This window comes from Lithobates pipiens, unplaced genomic scaffold (genome assembly GCF_037356315.1).
Source record: "Lithobates pipiens isolate NorthernLeopardFrog02 unplaced genomic scaffold, aLitPip1_a1.2 Scaffold_8, whole genome shotgun sequence".
In the NCBI taxonomy this organism is placed as follows: Eukaryota; Metazoa; Chordata; class Amphibia; order Anura; family Ranidae; genus Lithobates; species Lithobates pipiens.
This window is the reverse complement of record NW_027507903.1, coordinates 442147115-442169238: the sequence shown is the minus strand read 5'-3', so window position 1 is coordinate 442169238 and position 22124 is coordinate 442147115. Positions and strand designations below refer to the sequence as shown.

The following is a 22124-nucleotide window of genomic DNA, read 5'->3' as shown; positions in this document are numbered from 1 at the left end:
TTTTAAATTTGGCATGGAGTTCCCCTTAAAATCCATACCAGACCCTTCAGGATATTTGGGGAGTTCACATGTCATTTTTTTTTCATTTGACGCGGGGTTCCACTTAATATCCATACCAGACCCGAAGGGCCTGGTAATTGAATTTAGGAATGGCGGCCAGCAGAGACGGCAAAAAATCTGGAAAAAAAACGTATTTCCCGGGACACAATAAAATCAGAAAAGGGTCTAAAACCGGGAATGGCCCGGGAAATTCGGGACAGTTGACAAGTATGTTATAATAAACTTAGTGACTTATTAAGTCTGGCAAAAATGTGAAGAAACTGAGTTTGGGTCTAAGAGGCACAGACACAACAATGTCTTCTTTCTCTGTACGATTGGCACAAAATATCTAGACCTGATTGCTTAGTGCACAGCATAACTTTTACATGTAATAAACAAGTCCCAGCCTGTCCTTACCCTCCCCATCTCACAAAATTCCTTCAGGCATTTGCTTCTGAAACACATTTTAACTGCTGACTCTCTCTATACAAGCACAAAAGTGAGGACCCGTCTCAACAAAATTGAAGGCATAGGCTGGAACGTGGGACAGAAAAACAATGGAGCATAGAAAATGCCAATTTCACCTTGTGTTTGTATTTCACAAATGGATAGAATGAAAGTGGCAATTGTTGATGGATTACTGATCAATACAAGGCAATAGTTGCAATTAGTCGTTGCTGTACATTTATTACTAGCATCATTTTGTCATCCTTGTGACACTAGTATTTTGTTATAGGCAGATAGACATTTTTTCTAAATTATGGCTGATGTTTGTACCTTTCCTAAAAGCAATTGTTTTCATGGAATGATGGTTTTATAGTGTCACAATTTTTTTCTCCGACTTCATGCACCATCGTCAATCATTTCCAAATTAATTAAAAGTCTGCTTTCATCTTTTGGTGCATATGTTGTTTCCAGAAATATACTTTCAGACAGATATGTGAAAAAACAATAGTACATCTTGGCTTTTTTTTTCCAGAAATAAATAAAACGTCTCATGTCCCATGTCCATTATGTCCAAAATTAATGCCACTTTGGACAATTTATGAACTTCTTGGATGGGGCGGGGGTAAGCAAAGGGGCAGTGTTTACTCTTAACGTGCACGCTGCTCACAGGTGTGCCGGCTCATACAGCATGAGCTCTTCACTGCAGCATGCTTGCCCAGTCTCAACTGAAGCAATATTGAATGAAAAATCCTGATGGTTGCACACCAAAGTGAGATCCAAATGCCTTTATTCACATAAAGCCATGAAGAACACTGCATGTACAAGCAAGGGAGGAACAGCCTTAGTATTCAACCTAAATGATTTTTAGAGAGGCACATAGAGGTCACTTTTAGGCTAATAAAGGTACTGCTCTTAGACAGGACTTTTTAAAAGTACAAACAGATTTGCTTTATGATCTATTTGGAATATGGGGCTCAAATCTAATATTTATTGTTTTTTATGTCCTATGTCCTCTGGCGTGAGCCATCTGGTTTGATGTTTTATTCAAATATGAAACCCAATGAACCTGTTTCTAGGGTTCTACCTTAACTCTTCTGGTATATCACAGGAGCTTCTATGCACCTACTATGTTGTCACCTAAATATATATAAACCCAAATATCATGGATATCTCCTAAATATACCATACACATTTAGGGTAGGGGTCTTGGGGTGGTTCTTACATCCTCCATGCTTCCCTCCTCGTTGGGCGCCAAGCAAGGGTCACATGAAAGACCTACCCTGGGGTGGGTTTTTCTGGGCCACACTGGGCATTGCCTTACACATGGGGTACCTTTTCTTGAACGGATGACTAAACTCTAGTAAACGCTCTTGATGTAAATATCCACTGCCTTCATACCCCAATGTGTATAAATTACCCAAACTGTAGACTATGTGTGCTGGTTACTTGCATCACAACGCTGAGTACCTTCAGACCAGGCAAAGGCAAAATTCAAAAGCTTTACTTAAATAACCTGCCAAGACAGTCAAACAAAGGCAACAGTCTTTCCCTAAACTAATCACTAACTCAGCTTTGTAGCTGCCCCAGCATTCCTGCTCAGGAAAGAGTCCATATCTGGCTTATTCCATGATGAAAGTATCCAGGATTGGCATCTTCAGAGCGGACTGCAGGTCTCCGCACCCCCCTAATGACAGATGTTCATTAATAGGCATTCCAGTCTCGACATACTCAGTAGGTTAGCAGGATGGACCAGCCTACCGACCAGTGGGTCGGACCCAAAAAAGACTTCCAAGAAAGACCCGGGAACATAACACTTTGGGAGTTATTTATGAAAGGCAAATCCACTTTGCACTTCAAGTGCACTTTCAATTGCAGTCGCTGTAGATCTGAGGGGGGCATGCAAGGAAAATAAAAAACAGCATTTTAGCTTGCACATGATTGGATAATAAAACCAGCAGAGCTTCTCCTCATTTCACATCTTCCCCTCACGTCTACAGCGACTGTACTTCCAAGTGCACTTCGTAAATAACCCCCTATCCCTCCTGACTGGGGCAGCTTAAAAATCTGCCTACATACAAACTAGATGTACTATACAAGCCAATAGCACAGATACAATATCAAAAATCAAATAAGTGACTATATACAATACAGCTTTATCTGTATAAAAAACTGTAAAAAAAAAAAAAAAAAGGCCTAACGTATCTCAAAGTAACTCTTCTTATTGTATGATAATGCTGTCATTAAGTATTGCAGTTTAAGGAGTCTTATGACAGTCACAGACCTTTATTGACTTGCACGGTGAGTTCAAAGCTAACAATTTGACACTGACAGCTGATTCTCAGACAAGTCTTCATTATATTAAAGACTTAATGCTGAGTCACTGCACTGGTTAAAGCTCTGAAAAAAAGTTGATACTACATATTGTAGGCACCTATTGTTGGCAATTTCATCTAGAAGTATTACAGGTCAAGACAGTAGAATGACATCAATGGAAAAGATGATGTATTGACTGTGCTGTGGAGATCATTAAACTGTACTCGCATCCATAGTATTAAAAACGGAGTAAAAAAAAAAAATTTGCACAAAATTAGAGTTGGTGACGAAAACAACCAATTAGGTTTCACCTTTCATTTTACAGAAGAATTAAACAAGAACTTTGAGAATTTTTACTGGCTGCTCTGGGAATCAGCTCTAAGTCGGTGCTCATTTTTTTCTCAGTTTTTATGAACATCTGATTCCTACTGTATTAAATTGTACTGTAATAGTACTGTAATTGTACTGTCTCCCCTTATGTTGCAAAGTGCTGCTTAAACTGTCTGCGCTATATAAATCCTGTATTATAATAATAATAATAATAATCCTCCTTTGAAATTGAATTGTGTGGTTGGGTATTTGTAATTTTATTGTGACCCATAAACTCCTAAAGTAACTAACCTATTGGTTTATTGTGATAATCTTTGTAACTTTGTAAAATGCTATGAATCGGACCTCCAAGAATTAAATCCCTCAGCATTTGCCCCCTTAATTTGAACCTTTCTTTATTATTCCCCTTCACCAGCATTGGGCGACCTCCAATATTAGTCCAGTTCACCATAATTTGAATCCAACATTACAACAACATTACTCACCTTCTCCAGCAAAGGACTGCATATCCCATTATCTTCCTTCACAACTCCCCTCCCCAACATTGGAGCCCATAAGAGGAAGAAATTTACTGCCACCACTCCCCGCATTAGTCTCCTTCTACAGAATTAAACTCCCCTTTCAAACTGATATGGCAAATAATAGTGAAGTGAATAAAGCAAAAGTGTTCATATGGAGATGCTGCAATACCTAACGTGTTACACATGTAATATTTAAAAATTATAAGTGGTGTTCCAAGAATTGAAAAGTGATAAATAGTATACATCAACATAAACTGTAAATCAAAAATGAACCAATGCAGGTATGTTCAATAAATGAATAAGTGTCCAAGTGATCTATTCAAATATGGTGTATAGTCCTTCTTTGTTGAAGTCCAAAAACCACTGTGCTTTCACCAATCACCTCAGTGCTCACAGAACTTTCGCCTCATAGCCACATAAAAAAAGCCTTAGGATCAGGTTTTAATATGGGACTGGTAATCCTTCCTTGAGATATCCCTCTCCTTATCTCCTTTATGTTGGTTCCAAGATCCGGGCTCTTGAAGTATCGCCAATAGCTGCAATCCACATAGGGGAATCAAATAGACAATATGCCTCCCATAGTATGAAATAATTTAAAACATAGCCATTTATTAAAAGACAATTGGATGCTTACATCAAAACAGAGTTAAAATTGCATTGGAGCTTAAAACATTGGCGTTTCCGCCTCTCACGTCACTTCAGGTCCGCCATCCACACCCTACGCGTTATGTCACCTCACATGTCTTCCTCAGGGGAACCCGATTGTTTGCTTCATAATAGTATTGATCTACAAAGAAGGACTATACACCATAATTTGAATAGATTACTTGGTCACTTATTAGTTTATTGAACATATTTGTTTTGGTTAATTTTTGATTTATGGTTTATGTTGATTTATACTATTAATCACTTTTCAACTATTGAATATATGTTATGGAGGTTTATGTTGATTTCACATTGAAGCAATAGAGGAATTGCACAACACCATGTAATTTTTTGGTATAATTTAATTTATTGGCTATAAGGAGATTAGCAGAAGTTTACATTGAGTCAATACTAAGTACTTGACCAGAATTAGGATGTAGAAGTAGACAAAGGTTGCAGATGTATTAAGTAAATGATCTAATATGGTGTATAAAGTCTACAAACTGCCATGAATTTGAGCCAAAGACATCCTTTGTTTCCTCTGCAAAGAAACTTATTTGGGGTTAGGCAAAACTATTCCCTGCTTGCCTGCACAGTGCATCTACAGACTTTTATTTGCAGTAGTAAACAGAGTACCAAGGGGAACTTGGCATTGATGGCCTCTCCTGTCTCAAGTAGGTTAAGCCCTAAAATTCTTGGCTTTCTTTCACACAGAGAAACAGCCCAGAAACCTCTGCTGAAAGGTTCTGTTGAACAAATAACAATACACAGCTGATCCTCTTTCTACCTGTTCCAACAGGAGTGCGGCTATAACAATGCCGAGCTGCTATTCACTATTGCTGAAGGCAGAAGGCTTCCTCCCACACAGCTGTTTCTTTTCAAGACTGTGTAATATACCAGTATAGATATAAAGAACTGGCTGAAGGTTGTGTATCACCTTTCAGTTTAGGACAACAGCAATAGTTATGAAAATAAGCTTTTTAAATGCCTCCTAAAGGTAGGAGAGAAAATCAATTTAATGTAAATTATGATCAGTATTGGAATGTTTATGCCTGAACTGCATAACACTAAAATCTTCAATGGCACTTTAAAAAGTGAAGACATGTTGTACATTACATATGCAAATGCGTATGTGCTGTATATACTTAATGTTATAACAATGCATATGCACCTTTTGGGCAATTGTTGTCCATTTCTGTTTGATCCTGTGCCGGGACCACAGAACACTGCTACATCATCAATAGATTCACTTTTTATGGGTTTGATTGGGACTGGGCAGCTATTAAAATACCAATAAAATGTTACATATAATCATATGGATCCCCAAGCATATATACCTTGTAGATCCATATATTCAGAGCAAACATAACTAGAAATCACAAATCCTCTTTAAAGTGGTTGTAAACCCTTACAGACCACTTTTTACTACAGGTAAGCCTATTATAAGGCTTACATGTAGCTACCCTGGATATCTTCTAAACCTGCACGGTTTAGGAGATATCCCCTGTATCAGCTTGTGCCGACGTGCCGTTGATTCAGCTAGTGTGCCGTTACCGGCCCCTCATGCGTGCATATGCGGGAGTGATGTAATTGCGGCTCCGGCCAGTCACAGTGCTGGAGCCCGTGATACCCAGCAATTACTCCGGGAGGGATGCCGCCAACCGGAGAGAGGTGTACAGAGACCGATATGGGGGCTTCGATCCAAGGTGAGTATTTCATAATGAGCTAGTATGCCTTTGTCGTCTTGCAGTTTTTTTTTGGGGGGGGGGGGGGTTTACAACCACTTTAAATACTGAAAGATTTACCATTAGTTATTGACAACATCTTACTGAAAATGCTTTTTGCCTGGCAGTGTTTGTTTTTAATACTTTTAAATAATGTGGGACAAGGATGCTGTAACTGAGTTTTGGAAAAGTGTCAGAACTCCTTGTCCTGTGAGCCGCATATCAAGTCAAGACCTGCTGTATGATAGTGAATGGCAGTCTCAGCCTATACCCCCATCAGGCCATGTGCCCAACATGCCTCATTGCCCCCATTGGAGCTCCGATGTGTGGCTTCTGGGACACCTAGTCACTCTCTACAATAGCCTGGAGTATAGACAAGCTCACTTCCCAGCCCTCACTCACAGTGGTGGGCACAGGACTTCATTCCCATATAGCCTGAGTGGCTCACACACATATCCTTGGTTTGCCAGAACTCCTTATCTCTATATTTGTTCAGGTCAGTGACTCGATACTGAAGCCAAAGTATCAGCATGACAACCCAGGTACTAACATTCTCAAAAGGATGACAGCGTATATAATTCCCTTTGTGAAAGGTATAAGGCATATTGGTGCTGTTGTATGTTCAGAGTGAGAGCTTTAATTGCATTCCCACTGATTTCTAAATTTAATTACCAAATAATTCAAACAGGTGGTAAGAACAAGAGAAATTCACAGTAATGAACCATCGTACAGGGATTAGCTTGCACAACTTTCATTTTCCATGTACCGTGGTTGTAAAGTTTAAATTGCATTATCTTACATATTAGCCAACAATTAACTACATGCAATAGAACTTTTCAAAATATACTATGGAGACCATCTATCCATTTCAATGCTGGTTACTGCACTGGTATGTCAACACAGGCTGAAAAAATACACATGCCCAATAAATTCAACCTAAAACAATGGATTGCTGGCCAGTAAGAGGTTAAAATACTGTAATATCTAAGTCTGAGTCTAGTTTAAATGGGCAGCCCAGGCCAGTACCTCTGCCTATGGTGAACCCACTACTCAAGTTAGATTGGTGTACAAGATGGAAAGCTCCATACATGTTTTATAAGGCTGGCTTCACACAAGTCACCCCTTACACTTTTGTAAATATTTTATTATATCTTTTCATGTGGCAACACTGAAGAAATTACACTTTGCTACAATGTAAAGTAGTGAGTGTACAGCTTGTATACCAGTGTAAATTAGCTGCCCTCTTAAAATAACTCAACACACATTAATGTGTAAACCGCTGGCAACAAAAGTGAGTACATCCCTAAGTGGAAATGTCCAAATTGGGCACAATTAGCCATTTTCCCTCCCCAGTGTCATGTGACTCATTTGTGTTACAAGGTCTCGGGTGTAAAAAAAAAAAATTGGAGGAGTGTACTAATTTTTGTAAAATACTGTAGATCTTATAGAAAATGCCTTTTGCACAAACTGTTGATTTTCTTATATTGCATTTGGGTTATGTTATGTGAGCAATTTGGATGCAAATAGTACAATGTGAAGCCCTGTGGTTTAGGTATTAACTATCAACAAGTAAAGTTGTATTTTCCTGTTTAGGTTTAATTTCTACAACTAACAAACTGATAGATCGGGAGAACAAAGAGGAACATATTTTAGAGGTATGTATTGTGGTAGCTAAAAAAATAATTATCTGATGCAGTATAATTTCACAAGTTTGGGTAATACCTAAGAATTTAATTGTATTTACATTTTAAAAGAGTTGATGTGAAGTTTATAGGGATTCTACCATTCCCCTATGCAATTAAAAACTACAAAAAAAGTTTTGTCTATACATACACTTTAAATGCCATTGTTTTCTATATACATTCCCCAGGGCAATCCAGAGAGAATGCTTTTCCTGTAAATCTTCCCTATTCAGTGAAGAGTTGGGTTGTTCTGCAATCTATGGATGCCTATCAAGCAGGCTTGTCCCGATACTGATACCGATACTGATACTAGTATCGGTAACAGTGCCGTGCGCTTCTCTGGTCTCCCCCCTGTCCTTCTCTGCCCCCTGTCCCAGATCTTTCAGGATGGAGAGCAGAGGAAGGAGATGGTAAATATGTAATTTAATGGCTCCTTCCTTTTCTGATTGAACAGAGTCAGTGATTACTGACTCTGTCTATTCATAACTAAGCATTGTAAACTGTCCATTCATGTTCAGTGCAGCTGAGGCTTCTGAGAAAGGGACTGGGGAGTTCCTATCTTCAGCTTTCCATGTCTCAAAGGGGAGATGTCAGGGGTCTGTTTAGACCCCTGACATTTCACCAAAGCCCACCTACCCCCCAACTGGGTTAAATAAAAAAAAAAAAACATTGTAGTAAATAAATATTCCAAAGTAAAATTTAAAAATAATAAAAATAAAATAAAATAAACACTGACTGTCCACCCCCTCCCCCCCCCCCCAAAAAAAGAAAGCATTGTAAAAAAAAAAATATATATATATATATATATATATATATTTATATATATATATATATATATATATTAGAATTATAATATAATTATATTATAATATAATAATTATATTATAATATATATATATATATATATATATATATATATATATATATATTATATATATTGTAAAAAATACCCAAAAAATAGTTAAAAACGTAATTGTAAAGTATAAAAAAAAAGAAAATGTTATTGACAGTCCATGCCTCAGTGCCACCTATCAATGCTCATCAGTGCTGCATATTAGTACCACTGTCACATGACATTAAAAAAATCATTTAAAAAATCGGTAATTGGTGTCCGCGAGTACTTGAAAAAAAGTATCGGTACATGTACTCAGTTTTAAAAAATTGGTAACGGGACAACCCTACTATGAATGCTTCATAGTCTCCTTGGCATCACCAACATATTACCAAGCTTGGTAAAGAAGATACTGTTTTGACTGACTTCTAAAGCTAGAAGGTTGGTAATGCGGGTATTGCAACCCTAAATGAGAGCTTCATAAAGGCGGAGTTTCCTCTTGAGCCAAATAAATTTAACTTTGGTCAATGGATAATAATTATCCATTATAAAAAGATATCATGAATATAAAGCTTCAAAACATTGAAATTAAATCACAAAAGACCATTATCTGAACATTTTTTCAAGTTGTCTTTTTTTTCTATAATGCATATATCGGTGACAACATCTTTGAAATAATCAGAGCTGTCTTAAATTTTCACGCATGTCCAATTAAATCTATTATGTATTTTATCTGTGTTTGCTGCACTCATTCATGTTTTAGGGTTGCACAGATGTTTAAATTTCTGTCTGAGCCTGCTGCATTAAAGTCAGCTATGTCATGTCTATGCCCAGCAAAAGAGTCTTTCAACTGAAAAAGTTTTCAACCTGCAGTGTCTCTATTGATAAGGAAACCACTGTGAAAGAACATTACTCATCAATCTATTTGCTGTCTCTTCCACAGGTGACAGTGTCCGATAATGGCACCCCTCCTCTGCAGTCCACCTCTCGAGTTGTCATACAGGTGTTAGATGTGAATGACAATACTCCTACATTTTCCCAAAAACTCTTCACTGCCCAGCTCCCAGAACGTGCTGAATCCCCTGAACCTACTCCAATATACAGGCTCATAGCAATGGATAGGGACAAAGGAATATATGGCCAAGTGACGTATAGTATTACTGAACAGGAGACGGATGTCTTCACAATTGATCCCACAACTGGTGTCATCTTTTCCACAGCAGCATTTCCAGCGGGGAGTTATACTATATTAACAGTAAGTGAGGAGTACACTAGAAATTATCATTAGGTTTTATATTTTCTTCCAAAGTTTACAAATGTACTTTAATAGGTCCAGATATATTGTTTATTCTAGTCTTAGAAGCTGGACATCTTAGAAAAAAAACAGAGTACCATGTGTGATAACAGTAACTTAATGTACCTACCTACAGTGGATATAAAAAGTCTATACACCCCTGTTAAAATGTCAAGTTTTTGTAAAGTAAAAAAAATGAAAAAAAAGATAAATCATTTCAGAACTTTTTCCACCTTTAACTCCTTCCGTCCGTACGCACATAAGCGGCCTTGGATTTCATGGGTTATACCGGGGTGATGCCTGCAGCTGCAAGCATCATCCTAGTACCGCTTTTTACAGAGGGCGGTTGGCTCTTCAGTGATAACAACCAATGTTGCTAAAAGCCACTCGGCTGTTATCCCGGAGGCACGAGAGGGGACCTCCCCTCCCACCACCTTCCGCCGCCTTCCCGTCCCACGGAAGACCTGATCTGCAAACCGATCTGCGAACCGGCACTTCCGCCAGCTAGAGTGAGACTGGAAGGTAGCTGAAAATGGCTTTGATCCAGTCTCCTTAGTGTAAACGCAGAGACGACGGCACAACATCCCTTCTGGTTTACTCAGCTGCCAATGGCGCCATTTAAAAAAAAAAATACAGTATTCAGAATCAAAGTTTTTGGTGATCTGAATACTTTGAAGTGCAAAGGAGGGATTCAGGGTCTTTTAGACCCCCGATCCCTCCATAAAGAGTACCATTTTTTTTTAAACAGCCCCTGTTCCCGCGAGCTTGCGCAGCAAAGAAAACACACACGTCATATGTAAACAGTGTTCGGATCACACATGTGAGGTATTAGCGCAATCGTTAGAGCGAGAGCAATACTTCTAGCACTAGAACACCTCTGTAACTCTAACCTGGTAACCATTATTTTTTTTTAAGTGCCGTCTATGGAGATTTTTAGGTACAGTAGTTTGTCGCCATTCCACAAGTGTGTGCAATTTCAAAGCATGACATGTTAGGTATCTATTTACTCGGCATAACATAATCTTTCACATTATACAAAAAAATTGGGCTAACTTTACTGCTTAGTTTTTTTTCATTCATGAAAGTTTTTTTCTCAAAAAATTGTGATTGAAAGACCGCTACACAAACACGGTGTGACGTAAAATTTTGCAATGGTCGCCATTTTATTCTCTAGATTCTATGCTAAAATATATATATATATATATATATATATATATATATATATAATGTTTGGGGGTTCTAAGTAATTTTCTTTCAAAAAATACGGATTTAACTTGTAAGCAACAAATGTCAGAAATAGGCTTAGTCATGAGAGGTTTAATGTGACCTATAAACTGTACAAATCAATTGAAAAACAAACTGAATTTTTTTAGGTTGGGGGAAGTAAAAATAAAAAAATAAAATAATATGGTTGCATAAGTGTGCACACCCTCGTATAACTGGGTATGTAGCTGTGTTCAGAATTAAGCAATCACATTCAAACTCATGTTAAATAGGAGTCAGTACACACTTGTCATCATTTAAAGTGCCTCAGATTAACCTCTAATAAAGTTCAGCTGTTCTAGAAGGTCTTTACTGACATTTTCTTAGTCGCATCCTACAGCAAAAGCCAAGGTCCGCAGAGAGCTTCCATCAGAGGGATCTCATTGTTGAAAGGTATTAGATATACCATGGAACACAGTAAAGACAGTTATCATCAAGTGGAAAAAATATGGCACAACAGTGATGTTAACAAGAACAAATTACCAATTGATGAAAACACAAGAGGAAAACTGGTCAGGGAGGCTGCCAAGAGGCCTACGGCAACATTAAAGGAGCTGCAGGAATATCTGGCAGGTATTGGCTGTGTGGTACATGTGACAACAGTCTCCCATATTCTTCATATGTCTGGGCTATGGGGTAGAGTGGCAAGACAGAAGCCTTTTCTTATAAAGAAAAATATCCAAGCCCGGCTAAATTTTGCAAAAACACATCTGAAGTCTCCCAAAAGCATGTGGGAAAATGCCCTGGTCTGATGAAGCATGGTGGTGGCAACAACATGCTTTGGGGCTATTTTTCTTCAGCTGAACAGGGGTCTTAGTCAAGGTAGAGGGAATTATGAACAGTTCCAAATACCAGTCAATATTGCCACAAAACCTTCAGGCTTCTGCTAGAAATCTGAACATGAAGAGGAACTTCCTCTTTCAGCATGACAACAACCCAAAGCATACATCCAAATCAACAGAGGAATGGCTTCACCAGAAGAAGATTAACCATTTGGAATGGCCCAGTCAGAGCCCAGACTTGAATCTGATTGAAAATCTGTGGGGTGATCTGAAGAGGATTGTGCACAGGAGATGCCCTCAGCCAGAGCCCAGACTTGAATCCGATTGAAAATCTGTGGGGTGATCTGAAGAGGGCTGTGCACAAGAGATGCCCTCATAATCTGACAGATTTGGAGTGTTTTTGCAAAGAAGAGTGGGAAAATATTGCCAAGTCAAGATGTGCCATGCTGATAGACTCATACCCAAAAAGACTGAGTGCTGTAATAAAATCAAAAGGTGCTTCAACAAAGTAATAGTTTAACCACTTGCCGACCGCCGCACGACGATATACGTCGGCAGAATGGCACGGGCAGGCATATGGGCGTATATATAAGTCCCTGCCTGCCCGCGGGTGGAGGGCCCGATCGGGCCGCCCCCCCGGTGCCTGCGGCGGTCGGCATTCCTTCGAGAGCGATCCGGGATGAGGGGGCGGCCATTCATTCATGGCCACCCCCTCGCGATCGCTCTCGACGAATGGAAATCCTCCGTGACATCACTTCCTCTCCTGTAATGTAAACACAGGAGAGGAAGTGATGTATTCTCTCCTCCGTGTCGGTATTTTTCGTTCCGGCACCGAGGAGAGAGGTTCGGTGAGTTGCACCAACACACCACACATACAGTAGAACATGCCAGGCACACTCACACCCCCCCTTTACCCCCCGATCACCCCCCCAATTACCCCTGCCCCCCCAGTCACAGTGACACCAATTGCTTTTTATTTATTTTTTTTTATTTATTTTTTTGCATTGGTGTCATTTGTGACTGTAATAACTGTTAGGGCAGTTAGGGTTAGCCCCCTTTAGTTCTAATGTACCCCCCTAACCCCCCCAATAAAGGTTTAACCCCGTGATCACCCCCCGTCGCCAGTGTCACTAAGGCTGGGTTCACATTGCAGCGGTTTGAGAACGGATGTGATTCGCACCGCACTGCAGTGCAAATCACATCCGATCTCTGTGCGATTCGAGTTCAGCCATACAGATAGTATGGCTGAATTCGTGTCGCACCCGCCGCACCCGCCGAAAACTCGCACGGGACCCTTTTTTTGGTCCGCAGCAGAATCGGATCGCATGGGTGTTCACACCATGCGATCCGAGTTTGCAGATCGCACTGCGATATGCGAACTGATCTGGGGGTGTCATTATTTCACTGACACTCCCAGCAGTTCGCATAGGGCAGTGTGAACTGCCGCCGGGAGGCATGCGATGCGGGAACCCGCCGCGGATTCGTGGCGTTCCCGCATCGCTCCAGTGTGAACCCAGCCTAATAAGCGATCATTTTTCTGATCGCTGTATTAGTGTCACAGGTGACGCTAGTTAGGCAGGTAGGTATTTAGGTTCGCCGCAACTTTTTATAGCGCCAGGGACCCCCATATACTACCGCATAAAGCCCCCTGATTGCCCCCTAGTTAACCCTTTCACCAGTGATCACCATATAACTGTTACAGGTGACGCTGGTTGGTTAGTTATTTTTTTATAGTTTCAGGGCACCCGCCATTTATTACCTAATAAAGGTTTAACCCCCTGATCACCCGGCGGGTGTCATTTGTGACTGTAATAACTGTTAGGGCAGTTAGGGTTAGCCTCCTTTAGTTCTAAGGTACCCCTCTAACCCCCCCAATAAAGGTTTAACCCCGTGATCACCCCCCGTCGCCAGTGTCACTAAGGCTGGGTTCACATTGCAGCGGTTTATGAGAACGGATGTGATTCGCACCGCACTGCAGTGCAAATCACATCCGATCTCTGTGCGATTCGAGTTCAGCCATACAGACAGTATGGCTGAATTCGTGTCGCACCCGCCGCACCCGCCGCAAACTCGCACGGGACCCTTTTTTTGGTCCGCAGCAGAATCGGATCGCATGGGTGTTCACACCATGCGATCCGAGTTTGCAGATCGCACTGCGATATGCGAACTGATCTGGGGGTGTCATTAACATTTCACTGTCACTCCCAGCAGTTCGCATAGGGCAGTGTGAACTGCCGCCGGGAGGCATGTGATGCGGGAACCCGCCGCGCATTCGTGGCGTTCCCACATCGCTCCAGTGTGAACCCAGCCTAATAAGCGATCGTTTTTCTGATCACTGTATTAGTGTCACAGGTGACGCTAGTTAGGCAGGTAGGTATTTAGGTTCGCCGCAGCTTTTTATAGCGCCAGGGACCCCCATATACTACCGCATAAAGCCCCCTGATTGCCCCCTAGTTAACCCTTTCACCAGTGATCACCATATAACTGTTACAGGTGACGCTGGTTGGTTAGTTATTTTTTTTATAGTTTCAGGGCACCCGCCATTTATTACCTAGTCTCACTAGTGTACCCCTAAATTTAGGGGTGTCTACTTTCCAAAATGGGGTCATTTGGGGGGGGTTTGTGCCATCTTGGCATTTTATGGCCTTCAAAACTGTAACGCCCTTAGAAAGCCTGAAGGCGGTGCTTGGTTTTCGGGGCCCCGTACGCGGCTAGGCTCCCAAAAAGTCCCACATATGTGGTATCCCCGTACTCAGGAGAAGCAGCAGAATTTATTTTGGGGTGTCATTTCACATATGCCCATGGCATGCGTGAGCAATATATCATTTAGTGACAACTTTGTGAAAAAAAAATAAAAAAAAATTAAAGTTTGTAATTTTCCCGCAACTTGTGGCAAAATATAAAATATTCCATGGACTCAAAATGCCTCTCAGCAAATAGCTTGGGGTGTCTACTTTCTAAAATGGGGTCATTTGTGGGGGTTTTGTGCCATCTTGGCATTTTATGGCCTTCAAAACTGTAATAGGTAGTGAGGAGTGAAGTCAAATATTTACGCCCTTAGAAAACCTGAAGGCGGTGCTTGGTTTTCGGGGCCCCGTACGCGGCTAGGCTCCCAAAAAATCCCACACGTGTGGTATCCCCGTACTCAGGAGAAGCAGCAGAATTTATTTTGGGGTGTCATTTCACATATGCCCATAGCATGTGTGAGCAATATATCATTTAGTGACAACTTTGTGTAAAAAAAAAAAAATATATATTTTTTTGTCATTATTCAATCGCTTGAGGCAAAAAAATAAAATATTCGATGGGCTCAACATGCCACTTATCAATTTCCTTAGGGGGTCTACTTTCCAAAATGGGGTCATTTGGGGGGGTTTTGTACTGCCCTGCCATTTTAGCACCTCAAGAACTGAGATAGGCAGTCGTAAACTAAAAGCTGCGTAAATTCCAGAAAACGTACCTTAGTTTGTAGATGTGACAACTTTTGCGCAAACCAATAAATATACAGTTATTGACTTTTTTTTTACCAAAGACATGTGGCTGAATACATTTTGGCCTAAATGTATGACTAAAATTGAATTTATTGGATTTTTCTAATAACAAAAATTAGAAAATATCATTTTTTTTCAAAATTTGCGGTCTTTTTCCATTTATATCGCAAAAAATAAAAATCACAGAGGCAATCAAATACCATCAAAAGAAAGCTCTATTTGTGGGAAGAGAAGGACGCAAATTTTGTTTGGGTACAACATTGCATGACCGCGCAATTACCAGTTAAAGCAGCGCAGTGCCAAATTGTAAAAAGACCTCTGGTCATTTACCAGCAAAATGGTCCGGTCTGAAAGTGGTTAAGGGTCTGCACACTTATGCAACCATATTATTTTATTTTTTTATTTTTATTTCCCTCCACCTAAAAGATTTCAGTTTTTTTTTCAACTGAGTTGTACAGTTTATAGGTTGCATTAAAGGTGGAAAAATTTCTGAAATTATTTATCTTTGTTTCATTTTTATACATCACAGCACCCTGACATTTTAACAGGGGTGAGTATAATTTTTATATCCACTGTAAATATTAGGAGAACCATAACCAAGGATCACATTGTGACTGCAGGTCAGAGCTACAGATGGCGGAAGCCCTTCTCGATCTTCTAATGTGAGACTGCACATCCAATGGATCCACAACCCTGCACCCTCAGATGAGCCGCTAACATTTGATGAGCCACTGTTTAACTTTCAAGTTATGGAAACTGACCCAGTGAACCACATGCTGGGGTTATTAAGTACAGAACTGTACAGCCAGTGCTGGTTTGACATCACAGGTAGGTTCTAAGTTTTGCTCTTCAACCAATACCCTGCAGTTTTGTTTTTTACATTTGCTTCATATTCTTTGAAATAAAATAGTAATGAATCATAAGATTCCTGAACTAAAAGTTTGGCTGGCATATCCAAATATTGTTAGACATATCAATAAACGTCTTTCAGTGCAATAAATTTTGACTTTTTGGACTAATATTTGAGCTTTCCTATGCATCCAAAGATGATATTAGAATAAAAGAATTAGAACAAATTGACTATTCTTCTGCTAATAATGTCCAATCATTTGTTAAAATTTGCATGTTCACAGCATAGGGGAGGAGATACGAAAACATTTTCCACTAATATTGTGCTCTTTATGTGTGATTGGATGTTACAAAAGTCTCTACTGTACATGTATATATTGCTTAAATCATAATCCCAGCTTATTGACATGTACAAAATAGTATTTCCCCTGTTTTGAGGTACTGTGCATTTAGTGCAGCCACAGATCTCAGCCAGCATACAGATACACCAGACACAAAGGAAATACTTTTTTCCTTTCCTTGCTTGTTTTCAGGCAACCACTTTCAAACAATTTTCATTGCATGTTTGATTTCTGGATGATCGGAAATGTTGAATTTGCCTGAAAGTTGCTGTCTGTGGCCAGTTTTTTTTTCTTATCTTGTGTCTAGGGTTAGTCTTCTGACGGCATTGAAAATTTATCAGATGATACCAGAAGTGAGCCCAGGTCATTGGAGACTGGGAATACATTTTTTCCTAAAGAACACCAAAGTCCTAGGGTCCTTATAGGCTGTTCCAAAGTTAACCTTAAACTAAATATAACATATACTTAAGTCTATCAGTGTAATTCTGTCTTTACCAAAGGTGGAAACGATGAGCTGGATTTTGACATTGACAAGACCAATAGCGGTTTGGCCATAGCTCGACCTTTGCAAGCAAGCAGGAGATCATTTTATAACCTTACCGTGCAGGTCACAGATGGTTCCCGTGCTGTTAGCACCCAGGTAAATTATAATTGTGTAGTGTTTTTCTATTCAAACTAAATGAAATAAGGATTTAAATGTTGATGACATAGGGATTTATGCTGTTTATAGAGTTCCCAAATTTGTTGGTGTTATATAAAGACTGATTTCTCCTTGTGCATCAGTAAAGGTTGTACAATCCAAATGGTATCCCTGTGTAGAGAACCCATTATTCTGATTTAGCTCTGGTCATAAAGAAATCTACTCATTTAAACATGAACCAGGCAGGTGTCGCTTTATTGCTGCTCCTTCTCTGGCAATCAAGGATCTACAGTGTTTTGTCTAGCTAGGGAGCGAAACCATAGGAGCAGGTGAGTAGTCTCTTTAGAGATCTCATTGCTTGTGGGTTTCTGTCAGTAACAGGATTGCTAGCGGAACACGGCCCTAAAGTTGGTAATTTTCTAATGGAAGGTAGGAAATTGCTTACGTGGTAATAATGGGTGAATTGGACGGCTCATGGATTTAGAATGATGTTTTTAAAATAGATTTACTCTTTTGTAATTAACAAAAAGTAACCTTTACAAGTCCTCAGTCAACTTCAACTTGTAACTTAACCAACTCCATTGTGACTTTTGGAAGAGTATTCAACCTGCCTGACCCCAATGTATTAAACCAAAAATTAAGGTTGTACTAAAAGGGCTTATACAAGAAAGTATACTCAGGTCAGATAGCATCACAGCTTATCATGGTAAATGTAGTCCCTTCTTCACAAGGGACAATTGAAAGATCACGGTTCTGTATTAACAAAAAAGTCACCTGGAAGTGCAAAGTCCAAAGGACAATGTTTACACATGTATATGTGAATTATATCAGTAACCCTTTTGTAAAACAGCTTGCATTGTAGGCTTAGGTTCCCATGAATAAGTGCTACAGAACACGTGACACCCTGATCATGTGTGAAATGAAGATCTTCAAATCAGTGTGAGCCATTGGTAACACAATCCTGCCAAAAAAAATTCTGATACCAAAGAGCTTTGCATTGCATGCATTGACATGTCCCATCCAGTGCACATGCATATCGGATAAAGAAGTGATCTTTTGATGGTAATCATTTCTAATGGAGTACCGGGAGCTTGTGTGCATTGCCAGCTTGCTGGCAGGGTTCAGTTGTCTGCAAGAGGGAAGGCAAAAACACTTTCTGTTTTTTCCCTGAAACATGATACAAATGCAGCATATCACCTTAGATTGTAAGCTCCTTGAGGGTAGGGACTGATGTGAATGTACAATGTATATGTAAAGCACTGTGTAAATTGATGGCGCTATATAAGTAACTGAAATAAATAAAATAAAATAAATGTTCTGCATTTAGGTTCAATCCACCCAAGCAGATCCAACTTTTGCTTATTGTTTGTGATAAGCAGTGTCCATTGCATGGTCTCGTACACAAGAACTCCAAAAAGAAAAGCCTTTTGAGTGCTCCTAAAACACTTTGAGTGACACAGCTGATTGGAGTATAAAGGTTATGTTAAACTAAGTTGGCTTAAAACAGATTGGCGCTCTCCAAAATATTTGCCCCATGTTCCATGAAAATGAACATTGTTTTTTGTACTGGTCAATGTTGATATTGCAGCCATTTATTGCCAGGACTTCCTCAGGCAGACTCACCCCCCTGTATGTGGACATAATTCTTCCCTTGCAGGAAATATATTTTGTTAGCCTGTTTTTATTTACATAACACAGGATTGCAGATTATTTGGGAACCTTAATCTTTTCCCAATGAGTGAAGCATGCAAAGATTGCTACACAAAATATTTTTACCCAATAACTCCTTTGCATGTTGCAACTTGAAAGCTCATGGAACTGTCTGGTTGACCTGTTTGGCTGTCTCCCCACTTTTTTAGTTTGTTGTAGATATGGTCATACAGTTGGAGTAATGGTCTCAGCTCATCAGCTTTTCATACGGGCTCAGGGGATGCCTGAGCAGGGTCATAGAGGCTGTTCTTATTGATTCCTCGCTGGGACTGTGAATTGCCAAAGAGGCTGTACCTGGTGATTCCCTGTCTGAGATGAGGAATACAAGAAAGGCTGCTCCTGGGGATACCCGATCTGAGCTGAAGAATACAAGAAAGGCTATTCCTGGTAATTTCCATCCTTGCCTAAGAAATGCCACAGAAGCTGCTTCTTGCGATCCCTGAGATTGACTGAGAAATGCCACAGAGGCTATTCCTATTGATTCCCTGTCTCACCTAGGGAATGCCAGAGAGGCTGTTCTGAGTAATCCCCTATCTGACCTGAGAAATTCCACAAAGGCTTCTCCTTCTAAAACTTGGCCTGGAGTGAGGAGTATCACATAGGCTTTTCCTGGCGATCCCTGGCCTGGACGGAGTAATATCACAAAATCTGCCAATGGTGATCCCTGTCTAAACTGAGAAATTTCACAGGGCTGCTCGAGTCCTGGTGATACTCGCGTGCCCAAAGAAGCTCATCTATACTGGCAAGCATGTGTGGTAGGAGACCTTGCTGCCATGCAGCTGATCAATTGTCCGCCACCATCTGCACACCTTGCTTTCTTTTCTGCCATCTTTTAAGTTCACTATAGAATTCATTAGCTGACAGGCGCCTGTATGATTATGTACCTCATTTACAAATGAGCTGGATATTTTCTGTAGATGTTAGCTACGCTTCAGTAGCCAAGACTTGCGAATAAGGCCTTTCCGTGACAGCTTTAGTGTACAGAACTAAATGACTGAGGACAGATGCAAATGTTCCTCGTTCTGTACTAGCTGTTTTGATACACGTGAGCACAGTTCTTTTCGATCCCTAATTCCTCTAAAACTCAAACCTTTTGTTTCTGTAACCTTTGACATTTTAGGGAATATCTGGCTGTCTACTGTTAGCACACATGCTTTTCCTGGCTATACATGTTAAGTTTGATAAATTAGTCACGTCCTAATGCTTAAGGAATCAAATCAAAGCCAAATACTTAAAATGTATGCATGCATTCTCCATGCTCCATTAAATAATTACACACTGGATCCTTTTGTCAAACACCAAACCAAGCAGAATCTTTTATTCCAGTTATTAACGTTGGTTTTATCTTGATATTTATATACTGTCAGGAGTCAACTGTTGTAAAACATATCATTCTTGGATCTTTTTTTCTTAATTTACTTTATACTTTTTTTTTCTTTTCTTCTTACATGACCTGATCTTACTTAAACTCAGAATAGACTTTCTCTTTATAACCACTGTTTACAAAGATTCATTTGAGCAGCCCGGTTATGTACACCAGCCCTTTTGGGACAATGGGACAAATGTGTTATTTTTGTGAGGAGGGGGATAGAAAGGGACTGCACTATGTTGTCATACATAGGGTGTTAAACTTTTAGTATATTAAATGGTAAACAAATTACCTATCTTAAACTTTAAGCTGTTACTGCTAACCGAAAATACATATGACATACCCCACTTGTCTATGAGCTGAATTCTGTGCAACATGAAGGCTTGAGACATTACTTGAATTTTGTTTTCCCATATCCTGCAAATACTGTAGTTAATTTTGTGCTTAAACCCCCCATTTTCCGTTAGCAAATATGCATACCACCTAGAATACCTTTTATTTCTCCTGCATGGCATCATATGGTATGCTTAAAATGTTAATAACATTTATTTTTTATAACTATAATCTAACAATGCTAATTAATATATGTACCTGGGGACAAAGGTACTGAATTGTAAAAGATCGTGCCCACAGAGGAAAGTATTAGTATTGGGATCAAAGGATTGCATTTGTGGAATCTTTACTGAGGTGGGGAAGAATCTGAGGCTGTAAACCATAACCCTCAATTACATGCTAGCTTTCAGTGATCTAAAAGAAAACTGTGCTGATAGAAGTAGGTGTTGCCTGACTGTCATACTGCTCCAAGGTCTTATATATATATATTTTTTTTATCCAAAAGATACAAGGTCTTTAATACTTTCTGAGTCCCTGATCAGGAATAAATGTACAGCCAGTGAACTATTTCCATTGACTACACTAGCTGCTATGTTTACAGGTTCTTGTCCCCTGACGTCTGCTGGCCGTTTAATACTTTCAGAAGTGTTGATCTCCATGGTTCCAGTTCTCACAGGTTCCCTTTTAAGGGGAAAACAACAATGGCAACTCTTTTATGTCTACCAGGGGAGTTTATCTTTAAGAATGAGAGGTTAGCAATTGTAGCCCTCTTAAGCCTAGTACACATGGGCAGAATCTTGTGCGACATTGGCCAGTTCAATAGAAACCGGACAACATTCGGCCCGTGTGTACTACCGCCGCTCTGACAGAAACCAGTCGTTTGGTGGAAAGCTTCTGTCGAGGGGGCATGACCAAAAAAGGTCTGCCAACTGACTCCCGTTCAGCGAACTCAGCCAATGGCTGAGGTCGCTGACTAGTGTTTTGGGGGGGGGGGGGCGCCCCCCTATCAGACCACAATAGCACAGAAGGGGAGATTGCTGTACTAACACCAGATAGTTAGTATAGCAGATCCGACCTGAGCTGTCAATTTTTTTCCATTCAGCCCACTGCGTTGAACGAAAAAAAAACTATTGTTAAAAAACTATAGTGTGTACTAGACTTTGTTTATTCATTGCAGGTTTCCTTTAACAAACTAGACTTTTAATAGTTTCTGGCTCGTGAATTTCACAGCACGATTCTCATGTGACTCCACATGTTATGCATAGGGCAGCCCATCCAGTTCAATGTCTTGTCCTACGCACGCTTATCACCCAAAAAAAAAAGTTCCTGTTCCTTACAATTTTTAAAAGCAAATTGTGCCGTGATTGCAGCGCGCCAATCGTGGCAATATCGCACTGTATTTGGGGAGTCGGCACCCAAATGCACGCCACAACTCCAGCACAATTGGGAATTGTGAGCAGAATCGTGGCTCTTCCAGCCATGATTCGAAATCGCAAAGTGTGAATAGGGCCAAAAATTG

The 22124-nt window shown here is 40.0% G+C and overlaps 1 protein-coding gene across 1 annotated transcript in view; it reads left to right on the top strand.

Annotated features, from left to right (window-relative positions):
- The window catches only part of FAT2 (FAT atypical cadherin 2), a 173625-nt gene that overhangs the window by 95551 nt on the left and 55950 nt on the right, over positions 1-22124 (top strand). The window contains exons 4-7 of the mRNA XM_077468338.1: positions 7613-7674; positions 9477-9788; positions 15984-16191; positions 17054-17193. Of these exons, the coding sequence (XP_077324464.1) occupies positions 7613-7674; positions 9477-9788; positions 15984-16191; positions 17054-17193 (722 nt within the window). The remainder of the gene's footprint in view (positions 1-7612; positions 7675-9476; positions 9789-15983; positions 16192-17053; positions 17194-22124) is intronic.